The sequence below is a fragment of the Biomphalaria glabrata genome, chromosome 1 (assembly GCF_947242115.1).
Source record: "Biomphalaria glabrata chromosome 1, xgBioGlab47.1, whole genome shotgun sequence".
Lineage (NCBI taxonomy): Eukaryota > Metazoa > Mollusca > Gastropoda > Planorbidae > Biomphalaria > Biomphalaria glabrata.
In genome coordinates, this window is record NC_074711.1 from 74,162,084 (window position 1) to 74,175,642 (window position 13,559).

Genomic DNA, 13,559 nt, shown 5'->3' on the forward strand with positions numbered 1-13,559 from the left:
TTATATTTCTATTTACACACTAGCTTTTAAATGTGAAATATACAAATAAATCTATAATGGCATCTGTGACAACAGTTTTAAAAAATCGTAAAATTGGTTTCGAAAATTGCTAACTCTTGTTGTAATTTTACAACGCGGAGTGTAAAAAAAAAAAACGTAAATAATACAGTGTAAATATGAATTAAAAGATATTCTACACAGTTAGCGAGCGTATCTTTCTAAGATATATACATATATGCGGCCCGCCATTCCCAAACTTTTTTTAATGCGGCCCTCGATACAAAAAGGTTGCCCACCCCTGGTGTAGGTTAAATTAGCTTATAGACTTCACATTCATTCGTGTTTAGTGTATTTATTAAATCTGTATCATTTTAAGGAAATCCAATGAGTTGAGTTTTTGTTGAGATGTCCTCCGTAGTACTTGATAATAGCGAATGATGTAACGGGATGCAGTTAGCAACAGCCTTTCTTTATTGGTTGGTGTGTGTGTGTGTTGTGGGTGAGAGGTGTGTGTTTGTTAATGAGTCTCCCAAGTGATATTTCCCTAACAGCTGTATTGTTTGTTGCGTAGTCAGAGCTCGACGCCTGACTGCGTCTGTAATGAAGTTTGCCTCATGATGCTATTTAATGCTCGACTGCTATCCGGACTTTGTCTACAGCAGCACCGCGCTACATGTAGACATAAGAGAGAGAGGCTGGGGAGGGCAACAATTTTTTTTGTTCCTTTAAGACTTGATGGCCCATAGATACAAACGCAATGATGACTCGATAATCAGCTTCGATCCGCTCAAGCGCAATCCCTGGCCAAGAGGAAACAAAGAAAATAACTCACAATTACATCCAAATAAATCTATGCCATTTTGGCGTTCGTTTTTTTTTTCTTCTGTTTTCTGTTTAAAGACTAGAAATAGAAACCGATTGACTCGATTATTACTGTGTGTTCTTAAACTTCTTGATTTTCTGTTGTTTTTTTTTCTTCTAGTTCTGTTAAGTAAGCGTTTAGCATACTCAAAATTTGGCTGTTGAAAGAAATTTGTGTGTGTGTGTGAGGGGGATTAGGGATAGGGGAATGACCAGGTCTCGTTGCAGTTAAAAACTAGACGAAACGTCGTGGAGAATTATGCGTGCTCCCGTACCAATAACAATGACGTCATTTCAGGAACTTACATGTCGCTGTAATTTTATTGTGGTTTTATTTTCATTGACCCAATCACAAAACACACTTATTCTGAATGGACAAGGGCGTCGCCGACTGTGGATTGAAATGGAGGGACTAAACAGATTTTTATTTTTACCTTTCCTAAATTATCCACTTATTGGATTTGGTCAGTGTGAAACAAAAAAAAAGGTAGTTTTGGCTTCGCAAGGTGAAGGTCCGACTGACCGATCGTCCTTCTCAAATGATTGCTACGGATTTCACGCCTAGTCCAAAATCTTTTCAATCTCAACATGTGTCATCACTAATTACATCATCTGTGGCACTGTGGAGTTACATCATCTGTTGCACGGTGGAGTTACATCATCTGTTGCACGGTGGATTTACATCTTCTGTTGCACGGTGGAGTTACATCATCTATTGCACAGTGGAGTGTCCAACTCATTTCCTACATAAAAATATTTCCCTTAGGTCGAACTGGTCAACATTACTTAAATCAAAAAAAAGATTGATGCATGACTTTGTGCTCAACAAAAATTCTTCCAAATAAAAAACAAAAGTCAAATGATATCTTGTTTTCCTCGCAATAAATTTTTGTAATTATTCAAGTTGGTGATCATTCAATTTTGTAATCATTCAATTTGGTGATCACTCTTAAATAATCTTCCTTAGAAATAGAACCGGAAAACATGAACCAACAAAGAAAATAAAAAAAAACCTACTGGACAATTACTAGCCATATTCTCTCAATATTGCAAGATTCATTTCCCTTTTTCTATATCAAACAAAATATTAATTACTTAACCCTAATTAATTAATGAATGGGTAATTTTTCCTTTATTCATGTTCTGGTAGGGAGAAAGAATAATTGCGCTAAGTTTCAACTTGATCCGAGAATGGAAAGTGTGAGAATTAGAGAATGGCATGGATTGCCTGAATCAGCCAGGATAACCAACAACTTAGCAGAGTTTAAGTGACTGATTAACATGCAAGACTAGATATACTCATGAAATGCGTAGGACATAATTATCTTTTCTTTTGAAGAAATCTGTAAAAAAAAGTAGATAAGTCGAAATCATTACAATTGAACGTCAACTAATGTTTGTCTCTACGCTACTTTCACACGTATTGTTTGTCAATGGCTGTGATGTAGGCCTATACATGTGTGTGTGTGTATCTCTATGTCTACGTGTATTTTTCTGTCTTAGTGTGTCTCTATGTTAGTGTGTATTTCTCTGTCTTTGTGTGTCTCTATGTTTGTGTGTATTTCTCTGTGTTTGTGTCTCTCTATGTCTGTGTGTGTCTCTGTCTTTGTTTAATTAGGTATGCGTATTTCTTGGAATGCTTCCGTGTGACGGGTGCTCGTCTGCTAATATCTTACTGTCACAACATTTGGATGGTATGACGTGTTGTGATGCCGGGGATTTTACTTGAATTCAATAGTTAACAAAAAATGAAGATCTAGAATCACCAATGACGAATCTTTTGATAAAACAAAACTCTGGAACTTTATTAAATACAACGTAAGTACAGTTTATGTACAAATTACAAATCAATGAGCATGAACCATATTACAAAGGCTTTTCAAACAGAGCTCTTAGAAAACGTGTCTATCTACAAGAACCTTATTTTATCGACTGACTTTACTTTCTTACTACCGCCAATTCCCTGGCGCTAACTCTTTTCAAAAATGTCTTTGTTTAATTCAAATCAACCAATAGATTTTAAACATACTAATTATGTCCCTTGGGTAAATCCTGACTTGAATGTCAAGTGTCTAAATTTGAGGATTAAATCCCGAGACTCATGTCGAGGGCTTATATTACTTTCAAAAGTGAAATGTACAAGCAATTCTATAATGTAATCTGTGACATATTACCCCCCCCTCCATTTAGCATTTGTATGGTAATAGAAATGCTCATATGTATTAAAAATATTTAAATATACACAAAATACCATACATGAAATTATAGAAAAATGGTTGAGGTAACATATGACAAAATAAAGTCAACTTGGAGATAAAAAATATGTAAATGCAGTGAATAAAATTATTGATGACTTTGAACACCTGTTTCACTATACAAGTGGTTATGAAAATGAGACAATGCTTGTCATGAACAATATCAAAAGTTGTACAAAGCATAAATCTTGAATTGAATAAGTTATGAAGCTTCATGATGAAATTAAAATATGACATTATAACTCATTTGTGAAAATAAGTACATGGAAAAAATATATTGCATATAAAAAATTGACATAGAAAAAAAATAATTGTGATAGTACATGACAATCTTCTGAGAAAATAATACTCAATGTGATATAAATCTCAATATGTGTGAAGCAATGAAAAATTCCAATTGTCTGTCATGTATCTGTACTATTATAGTAGGATATATGCAAAAATATTCGACCTGAAATAAAATACCTGAAATAAAATGCTCATGATTTAAAAATTAAAATGTCTGATGCATGTCATATGCAAAGATGCTGAAACATAATAAACGAAGTATCTTGAATGAATGACTTTCCTCAGTGGGTTGATTGGTGCTGAAATAAATACAACATCTGATATAGAACTCCTGTGGAAAAAATGAGTAGACAAATTAATTGATTAAGTACAACTGAATACTGTTCTTCCTTGACGAGTATGAATGATAATGAATCAAGTGGCACTAAATATGCTATAGTACATATGTAGAGTAGAAATGTAAAGTTCGGAACCCTTCTGAATTGCCGACATGGATGTGCATGTGTGTTTTCTAAACTTGAAGAAGCTGTTGTCTCCATGTCATAATGATCTCACAGATAATGTCTGATTGAACCGCGTTTGAGTTTGGTGAAAATAAGAACTGTCCGAAACCAAAACTCAATTTTCTGGTTGATGAACTTTGATGCTGTAGGACAATGGTAGCAGAATGCTTTGCGTTATAATGTTCAATAGAGCAATGACTGAACATGTCTGAGTTCAATCGGTCGATACAGCAATGTTGAAGAAGTTCATTTGTTCCTTTCTGAAGAAAAGTTGCCCCTTGAGTGGACGGAGGATGAAACTTGGTGTTGTCAATGTTATTGCTTTCTGAGTTTCTTTCAAATTGCAGTACTGGAAATGTCTCAGAAACACTGGTAAAGAAATCTGCATGGTCTGGAAACACTTTAGTGTTCTTTACTTTCTGTAGTGCTATGTCATTCAGAGTGATGACCTTGGGAATGTCAATTTGATTTGATGCTGGTAATGAAACATCTATCTCAGGAATGGGTGTTGATGATGTTTCTTCTTCCTCAGGAATAGTTGCTAAGCTTGTAAATTGTTCAACTTCTGCTTTGATGTCTTCATTATCTGTTTCATGGTAATGTTCAAACATATGAACATGAAATACTCTGGTAACCTTGTTGACATTGATTTCATAAAGCAGGTTGGAAATCTTTCTGGTGATGGTAAATGGACCTTGCCATTTGTAGAATAGCTTGTTACTCCAATCTGGTAACAGTAAATTGACTTGATCTCCTTGAGCAAAATATCTTGACTTCATGTGTTCATGTAATATTCTTTGACTTTCAATGTTCTTGGTTGTAATGGCTTCTTGAGTTGACTCACATTCTTTCAAATGAGGAATACTTGTATGAGTGGTAGAGTCAAGTTGCATAGTTTTTCTTTTGTCTGGTATAGCCAAAGTTGATTGAATATAAGTATCTGCTTCTGGTTCATGAGACTTGTCTTGATTGTAGCAGAAATGTTCAATGCATACCATAGTATTTGATGCAGATGCAGTCTTATTCAAGTCTTGATGTATGAAGTCATCATGTGTGAAATATGACTTGTCTTGATGGACTTCAGTTTGACCAGTTAGAGTTCTTGTATCATTGCTAGAGACTCTGGGCATGTCGTCTTGTTCTTCAAAGTTCAACAATGGACATTCGGGAATTGGAGGTGGACTTATGACCGGTAGGGATGGGCTTGATGTAACTGGGGGTGTCCATGTTGAGTGTTCTTGATTGTTGCTGGCTACTGGACTAGTAACTGGTTCTGTTGCATTCTGCATAACTTGAGTAACTGAGGTAGCCATGTGATTATTTTGGCTAACTTGTTCAGGTGCCAAATGTTCTTGTTGTCTGGTCATGGATCTTGTCATTACTGCTAAACATTTTTGACCTTGCTGTATGGCATTCGTACATTCAGCAAGTTCTTGAGGAGTGCATTCTTTAACTCCTTCTATGTTTCCAATGATTAGGTCCACTGGTAGATTGGGTGTTACTAATGCTTTTGTTTGACCACTGAAGAATGGTGTAGTAACATAAATGATGGCTTCAGGTAATTTGCTGACAGTTCCGTTGAATGCGGTGGCTTGGACGTGGTTGCCTGTGAAACGGTTTGCGTGTACGAAGCGTTCATGTACTAATGTGGACGTGCTTCCGGTGTCACGAAGAACTTCCACCTTCTTGTCTCCTACAAAGCCTGGATAAAATTTGAGACCATTGGACTTTGCAATGACTGTCATAGTTGAGTGCTCATTGTAATAGCTTCTGTTATATGAGCTTCTGTTTGGCATATATTGTGGTCTGGAGTCCTGTGAATGACTTCTGTAGCGAGGTTTGTTGTTATCTGGTTTATTGTTTCCAGGTGCTTTGTTGAGATTGTATTGCTCTCTATTGCTGTATCTTTGAGTTGGTGATGTGGGTCTATCAAAATTTTGATTTTTGGAGACTGCCCGTTTTTTCCAACATTCATGAGTTTGGTGACCCTTTTTATGGCAAAATGAACATTCTGTGGTTCAGCTGCGGCATTGAGACGTGAAATGCCCTAGTTTATGACATTTGTTGCATTTGACTTTGTCATCTGACTTATATCTTGCATTTTTGTCTTGAGCAAAGCAGACAAAATTTTCTTCAACAGATGGTTTGACTGACTTGTTTGGATAGGCTGCTCTATATTGTCTGATGATCTTGGTTAATGTCTGTATATCAGTAGGATTTCTCTCTATAATGTAGGATTGAATATCTTCCGAGTGAGCATGGGTGATGTTGTCGATAATAATATGTTGACGAAGAGCTTGGTAACTTTCTTCTATTTTGGCCATGGATACCCATCTATCAAACCAGATTGACATATTAGCTACAAAAATTTGAGGATCATCATTTTGCTGTGGCCTTTCATTATAGAATTTCTTTCTATAGTTGGCTGAAGTTGCTCCGTATTGGCGCAGTAGAGCTTCCTTGATATCAGAGTAAGTGCTGCGTTCATTGATGGACAGTTGTGAGCAAATGTTGACAGCTTTGCCAGTCAAGAGGGTAAGGAGTGAGCTCGACCAATGTGCTTCAGGTAGACCGGATGTTGTAGCTATTTCTTCAAATCTTATGAGATACGAGTCCATATTGTCAATGTTTTCGTTGAAAGCCGATATTTTGTTCATTAATCTGTATTTGTCAAACATACTTGAGTGACCTTGAATTGGAATGCTTTCTTTATTTTCTTTATTTTGTTTTTCGAATTCCATTTTTTCTTTTTCATGTTGCCTTTGTTTCTCGGCTTCTTGCCTTTGTTTCTCGGCGTCTTGCAATTTTTTTTCTTCTAATTGCATGCGTTTTTCAGAATCTTGCCTTTGTTTTTCAGATTCTTGCCTTTGTTTTTCAAATTCTTGCCTTTGTTTCTCAGCTTCTTGCTCTTGATATTCTTTCTCTTCTTGTTTCTCTGCCCACTGGTCTGGCTTTGAAATTTGCTTTTCTTTGGCAAATTCTATTAATTCGAAGAATCGTTGTGTTCTAGAACTGGAAGCCATATTTAATTTTTTTGTTAGTTTCTTGTATTGGAGCAAAATGTTCGATATCTGGATTTTGGCTTTATCTCAGGTATAATAATAATATAGATCTATTGAGCCGATGTACTTTTTACTGGTTTAACAGTTGGTTAAATCTGGTCTTCTGTTTACTTTGTGCTGCTCAAATGATTATTTACTGGTCTTCTTTATAATGCCAGTTATTTGATTTACTGGTCTTTTATATTGCCAGTTATTTGCTTTACTGGTCTTTTAATAATGCCAGTTATTTGCTTTACTGGTCTTTTAATAATGCCAGTTATTTGCTTTACTGGTCTTTTAATAATGCCAGATATTATGTATATTGGTCTTATTCCTTTTGCCAATTACATATAATAATAGATTTCGTGAGTTAGACGTAACTCTAACGAAAATCTTTATAAAAGAATTATCGATAACCAACTGACCTGTTAAACACAGAAATTCTGTCCTCCGTTAAATAAGAATGAAGTTCCTTTGAAGAGTTTAGAAATTGGTCCTAGATCTAGATCTTGAATAAATTTCGTTAAAAGTTGTCCATGAACTTTTGTTAGTCGGAGAGTGCCAAATATGTCACAACATTTGGATGGTATGACGTGTTGTGATGCCGGGGATTTTACTTGAATTCAATAGTTAACAAAAAATGAAGATCTAGAATCACCAATGACGAATCTTTTGATAAAACAAAACTCTGGAACTTTATTAAATACAACGTAAGTACAGTTTATGTACAAATTACAAATCAATGAGCATGAACCATATTACAAAGGCTTTTCAAACAGAGCTCTTAGAAAACGTGTCTATCTACAAGAACCTTATTTTATCGACTGACTTTACTTTCTTACTACCGCCAATTCCCTGGCGCTAACTCTTTTCAAAAATGTCTTTGTTTAATTCAAATCAACCAATAGATTTTAAACATACTAATTATGTCCCTTGGGTAAATCCTGACTTGAATGTCAAGTGTCTAAATTTGAGGATTAAATCCCGAGACTCATGTCGAGGGCTTATATTACTTTCAAAAGTGAAATGTACAAGCAATTCTATAATGTAATCTGTGACACTTACCAATTCGCTTTGTAATTTACAGCAGAGTGACACCACGTGACCTCAGTTATGTAACACAGTAAAAAAAAAGCTGTGTCCTCGGAGATGTTAGTAGGACGGACTTTCTGGCTATGTAACTCTTAACGTCTTCCCCCCCCCCTCCACCTAATTCTCTGTCCTCCTTTATACTCACACCTTTGATTCTTTACTCACCTGGAATCTTCATCTTGGCACGCGCACGTTGTTTATCTGCGTAAATAGTCCTCCTGCTTTTCTGCGCCCCTCCCCCTTCTTTTTGATCCTTTCATTTCCCAATGTATTCTTGAAACAGTTCAGAAGTCGTACTTGTTGTTTAAGCGGAGGAATATGTCAAGACACGCACACACACACACACACACACGCGCGCGCACACACACACACACAAATAGTTTGTAGATGTTTCTTACATTCTGGCTTCGAAATGAAACACACGCAACGGCATGCCAGTAAACTGTGTCAAACTGTGTCTCAGTGATTCTCGCATTGACATATCCACAGTTGTTGTTTTTGTATACCTCAGGAGCTTCTAAGTCGGTGACACGACGAGATTTTTTGTTGTTGTTTGAAAATATGCAATGTTACTTGCACTGTTTTCTACACTGTTATTTTGCAGTGTCTTGCACTGTTCCTTTAGACGTATTCCCTAGAACTGCTCCTTTGTAATGTTCCCCTAACTTGTTCCCTCGATCGTGTTCCTTTTGACACTTTAGTATCAGCATATTGCAAGATTTCTTTAAAATCCAACGACCTGAGGGTTGAGTGCTAGGGTTTACGCCTAACAGATTGAAAGACTTTGGGTCGATCTAACGGCTGGAGAGAGGTCCTGCGACGTTTCCTTGGACTGGAGGTTGTAGATGGTCACTTCCTTTTCATCCTTAGAACCTTACTTGGACATTGTGCTGGTCAGTACTCCTATTATTTCTTGGATGGCTAAGACCACAAGTGATTAGAAGCAATGATTCAAAAAATAGGGTTTGGAAACGTTGGCGTACTTGTGTTTTCTTTGGACGAAGAATCCAGACCATCTTTTTGGTAACGCAGAAGTTTAATTAATTAACGTGATTTTTATTTTTGAGTGGGGTCTATTTTTTTCTGTTAAGTTTAATTATACTTTAATATTTTGCGGATTTACTTGTTCCATTTTGGAATTGAGTAAAAGTCATACCGAGAGACAAGAGAAACGTGAACTAACCAAAGCAAGGAACAAGAAGAAAGGTAGAGAACGTAGAAAAGAGGCGGGAAAGGAGAAATGACAGAGAGAGACACAGACAGACAGTGGGCGATAGAGAGAGAGAGAGTAAGTTGGTGAGAGAGAGAGAGTGAGTTAGTGAGAGATAGAGAGTGAAATAGAGAGGGAGAGTTAATTAAAGATAGAGTTAATGATATAGAGGCAGAGTGAGAGAAAGATTGCGAGAGACATAGAGAGAGAAATAGAGAAGGAGAGAGAGAAATAGAGGGGGAGAGAAAGGGAGAGAGAGGTTGAGAGAGAGAGGAAGTTAGTGATAGAGAGAGAATGACAGAGTGTGAGAATGAGAGAGAGAGATAAAGAGAGAGAGATTAGCAACTGTTTAAACATATCCTTCAGTATGTCAAATTGTTCCCCTCTGTAACAAAACTGAGGTCGTCAATGTCTGTATATGTTTCATCGCCTCTGACATGCCACGTCATGTAAACACACTCTGTCAAAGGTGTACGAACAAATTGAACCGTGTGGGCACAGCTGTACGGAGAACACAGGGGCCGCGTTGGGCTCCATTCACACTCTGGCACCCTTCTTTTAACACCCATTTCTTCCTTCTCCTCCCCGTAATCCTCGATCTGTTGGTGTGACCTTCACCCTTATCTTTGAATACATCTATCGGACTTTCATCTCCATTATCTTGAAATAAAATCACCTGACCTTCATTAACTCACTCTTGTCTATATTTCTGTGAATATCATTAAATTAGAAACTCTGACTTGACTTCAAAATTTCAGGTTTGACATTTCGCTAACTAGTCTAGTCATATGGTTAACAGTACGTCCTGTTGTCCGCTGAGGGTCTATTCAGGGCCGGCCTTAGGACACTGCTACTGAATGTGTCTCATTGTCTCGTGGCTCTACTGAACCTGTCTTGTTGTCTCGTGGCTCTACTGAACCTGTCTTGTTGTCTCGTGGCTCTACTGAACCTGTCTTGTTGTCTCGTGGCTCTACTGAACCTGTCTTGTTGTCTCGTGACTCTACTGAACCTGTCTTGTTGTCTCGTGGCTCTACTGAACCTGTCTTGTTGTCTCGTGGCTCTACTGAACCTGTCTTGTTGTCTCGTGGCTCTACTGAACCTGTCTTGTCTCGTGGCTCTACTGAACCTGTCTTGTCTCGTGGCACTACTGAACATGTCTTGTTGTTTCGTGGCTCTACTGAACCTGTCTTGTTGTCTCGTGGCTCTACTGAACCTGTCTTGTTGTCTCGTGGCTCTACTGAACCTGTCTTGTTGTCTCGTGGCTCTACTGAACTTGTCTTGTTGTCTCGTGGCTCTACTGAACCTGTCTTGTTGTCTCGTGGCTCTACTGAACTTGTCTTGTTGTCTCGTGGCTCTACTGAACCTGTCTTGTTGTCTCGTGGCTCTACTGAACCTGTCTTGTCTCGTGGCTCTACTGAACTTGTCTTGTTGTCTCGTGGCTCTACTGAACCTGTCTTGTCTCGTGGCTCTACTGAACCTGTCTTGTTGTCTCGTGGCTCTACTGAACCTGTCTTGTTGTCTCGTGGCTCTACTGAACTTGTCTTGTTGTCTCGTGGCTCTACTGAACCTGTCTTGTCTCGTGGCTCTACTGAACTTGTCTTGTTGTCTCGTGGCTCTACTGAACCTGTCTTGTTGTCTCGTGGCTCTACTGAACCTGTCTTGTCTCGTGGCTCTACTGAACTTGTCTTGTTGTCTCGTGGCTCTACTGAACCTGTCTTGTCTCGTGGCTCTACTGAACCTGTCTTGTTGTTTCGTGGCTCTACTGAACCTGTCTTGTTGTCTCGTGGCTCTACTGAACCTGTCTTGTTGTCTCGTGGCTCTACTGAACTTGTCTTGTTGTCTCGTGGCTCTACTGAACCTGTCTTGTTGTCTCGTGGCTCTACTGAACTTGTCTTGTTGTCTCGTGGCTCTACTGAACCTGTCTTGTTGTCTCGTGGCTCTACTGAACCTGTCTTGTCTCGTGGCTCTACTGAACTTGTCTTGTTGTCTCGTGGCTCTACTGAACCTGTCTTGTCTCGTGGCTCTACTGAACCTGTCTTGTTGTCTCGTGGCTCTACTGAACCTGTCTTGTTGTCTCGTGGCTCTACTGAACCTGTCTTGTCTCGTGGCTCTACTGAACCTGTCTTGTTGTCTCGTGGCTCTACTGAACCTGTCTTGTCTCGTGGCTCTACTGAACCTGTCTTGTCTCGTGGCTCTACTGAACTTGTCTTATGGTCAAAAGAAATTATAAAAACGAAATTTTCCACATCCCTCTCGCTCTATTTCTCTGTGTTTTACTGTCTGTCTGTCTGTCTCTCCAACTCCAATATGTCTCTGTGCTTGTGTCTTTCTTTGCTTAGTTATAATGTAAAAAAAAATCTGAACTTTTTTGTTGTATTAATTAACACTAGTGTCTAAGCCCATATAATTGTTTCCATACATTTTTTTAAATCCAATGTTAAGTTTCTTTTGTGTTGTGCTCTTGAATTCAACCTCCTAACCTGTAACACGGTCTGTCTGTTTAGAAAACTCAACCAAACACCATATTTTTTTAGTTTCCAGTTTAATCCCCAGACTCTGTCGGTGTCACAGGCACCGTCTGTATTTCTCAATGTCAACCAGCAAGTGATTTATTTCTTGCTCAATGATTATTTTGTGGACTCCCTGGAAGTTTGGGCCAGACAGTGTACACTTTCATTTACATTCAAATCGTTTCTTAAAAACTTTGTGCTTGTTTGTTTGTTTGTTTGTTTGTCTGTTTGCTTTGTAGATATTTCTTTAACATTTGAATACGTTTGGGTTTGTTAGTAATTAAAAGAGAAACTATTTAAATAGACCTATTTGAAATCAGTAGTCCTGCTCCATACCTGAGTGGTGACCAGTTTTATTGACTACTATGATACAGAAGCGAAAGCTGCTATTACTTCTAATGATTCTGTCGCGACGATTCCACTGCCCCCCCCCCCCCACACTTCTTGTATTCTGTTCTACTTGTTTATGAAGTTCCTTCAGATTGGAAGATTTTTATTGTCTAGTCCAAATCTTCCGCAAGACGGCTGGGAATAGTGGTGGGGTTGGAACATGGGACCATCAAGACGGAGGTCCAAAGTGTATACAACACAACCAGGTAGCTTCTTCACAGTTTTCATTATCGACAATACATCTGTTATATCTAATGCTTACTTCTACGACCCGCAATGACGTCTGTAGAGTGCTGTCTTTATCGCCATAGCTCTTAGTACTTCTTTCAGATTGGTCTGGGAGGGATCCAAGCAGATGTAAATTTATTTCATCCCTATTACTGATTGCTCGTGTCTCTTCGACTCTAGTCACTCGAGCTAGAGCTGAGGTCGAAGGCCGAGTACACCGTAGACCTCTCCCATATTTCTTCTCTGTACCACATTAGTCGAGTTGGTATCCGTCATCAAACAGGCCCTTGAGGAACGTTTGGGGCTCTCTTCCATCCACGCCAATGCAATGGATTGGTCCTTAGACACTCTAACGACAGTTTTGTTTTGCTTCCTTATTGGCCTTATCGTCTTTTGACCATTTCCACCCGGACGACGCTTTGAGGCTGAGAAGCGTTCCCCTGGCCTATGTACTTTTTTCACTGCCTTTTGTACCTAACTAGTTCTGTTTGATTGAGTTAGTACATTCCACTGTTTCTTGTACCTAACTAGTTATGTTTGATTAAGTTACTACATTGCACTGTCTATTGTACCTGACCATTTCTGTATGATTGAGGTAGTACATTCCGCTGCCTCTTGTACCTTGTTTTGTTTGATTGAGGTACTACATTCCGCTGCCTCTTGAAACTCACCAGTTCTGTTTGATTGAGGCAGTATATTGCACGCGATTACCTCCCTTGTATCCTCTTGCTAGCTCTACTACGAAGATTTGAATAATACGACCATCTGTATACACCTCGCTGTTTGCAGCTTATCAATTAATGATACTCATCACCACTCACGCTACGGACAAGCTCGTAGATCACTGTCGGCAGTTGGCGATCTCTCAGGTCAAAGTGTGCTGATGGCTTCATCTAGTCGTTCAGTATCGAACTTCCGTTTTTGATTACCCCCCCCCCTTTTTTTCTTTGTTTCCTACTTTTGTTTACGTCATGCAATAGACAGGTGAGCAAAGCTTTGAATACACCGCATCATTTCTCCCCTTGCTGGGATCAGAGCTCCTGACATTTACGATCTCACACGATATTTAGATTTCAGTCTTTATGTTTTAACCTCTAGCATTTCACAAGTATAAATAAGAGTTGCTGTTCTTTGTGAAGTCATTGGATAACAAAAGTAACAAAGTACCAAAAGTGTGAGAC

The 13,559-nt window shown here is 38.6% G+C and overlaps 2 protein-coding genes across 2 annotated transcripts in view; both read left to right on the plus strand.

The window, feature by feature from the left end:
* Positions 1–13,559, plus strand: part of LOC106057761 (nuclear hormone receptor HR96-like) — a 355,871-nt gene that overhangs the window by 87,594 nt on the left and 254,718 nt on the right. The gene's annotated exons all lie outside the window — the stretch shown is intronic.
* On the plus strand, positions 8,886–13,303 carry LOC129926244 (mucin-1-like). The gene is made up of 3 exons (XM_056028907.1): positions 8,886–8,933; positions 10,094–11,463; positions 13,168–13,303. Exons 1-3 carry the CDS (start codon positions 8,886–8,888, stop codon positions 13,301–13,303), a joined length of 1,554 nt encoding a protein of 517 aa, XP_055884882.1.

Bases quoted from the DNA above. Each gene is read 5' to 3' on its own strand.
- LOC129926244 (XM_056028907.1), top strand. From the start codon at position 8,886: ATGGTCACTTCCTTTTCATCCTTAGAACCTTACTTGGACATTGTGCTG. The intron at 8,934-10,093 runs GTCAGTACTCCT...GGCCGGCCTTAG, and splicing joins CTTACTTGGACATTGTGCTG to GACACTGCTACTGAATGTGT. The intron at 11,464-13,167 runs GTCAAAAGAAAT...CGCTGTTTGCAG, and splicing joins TCTACTGAACTTGTCTTATG to CTTATCAATTAATGATACTC.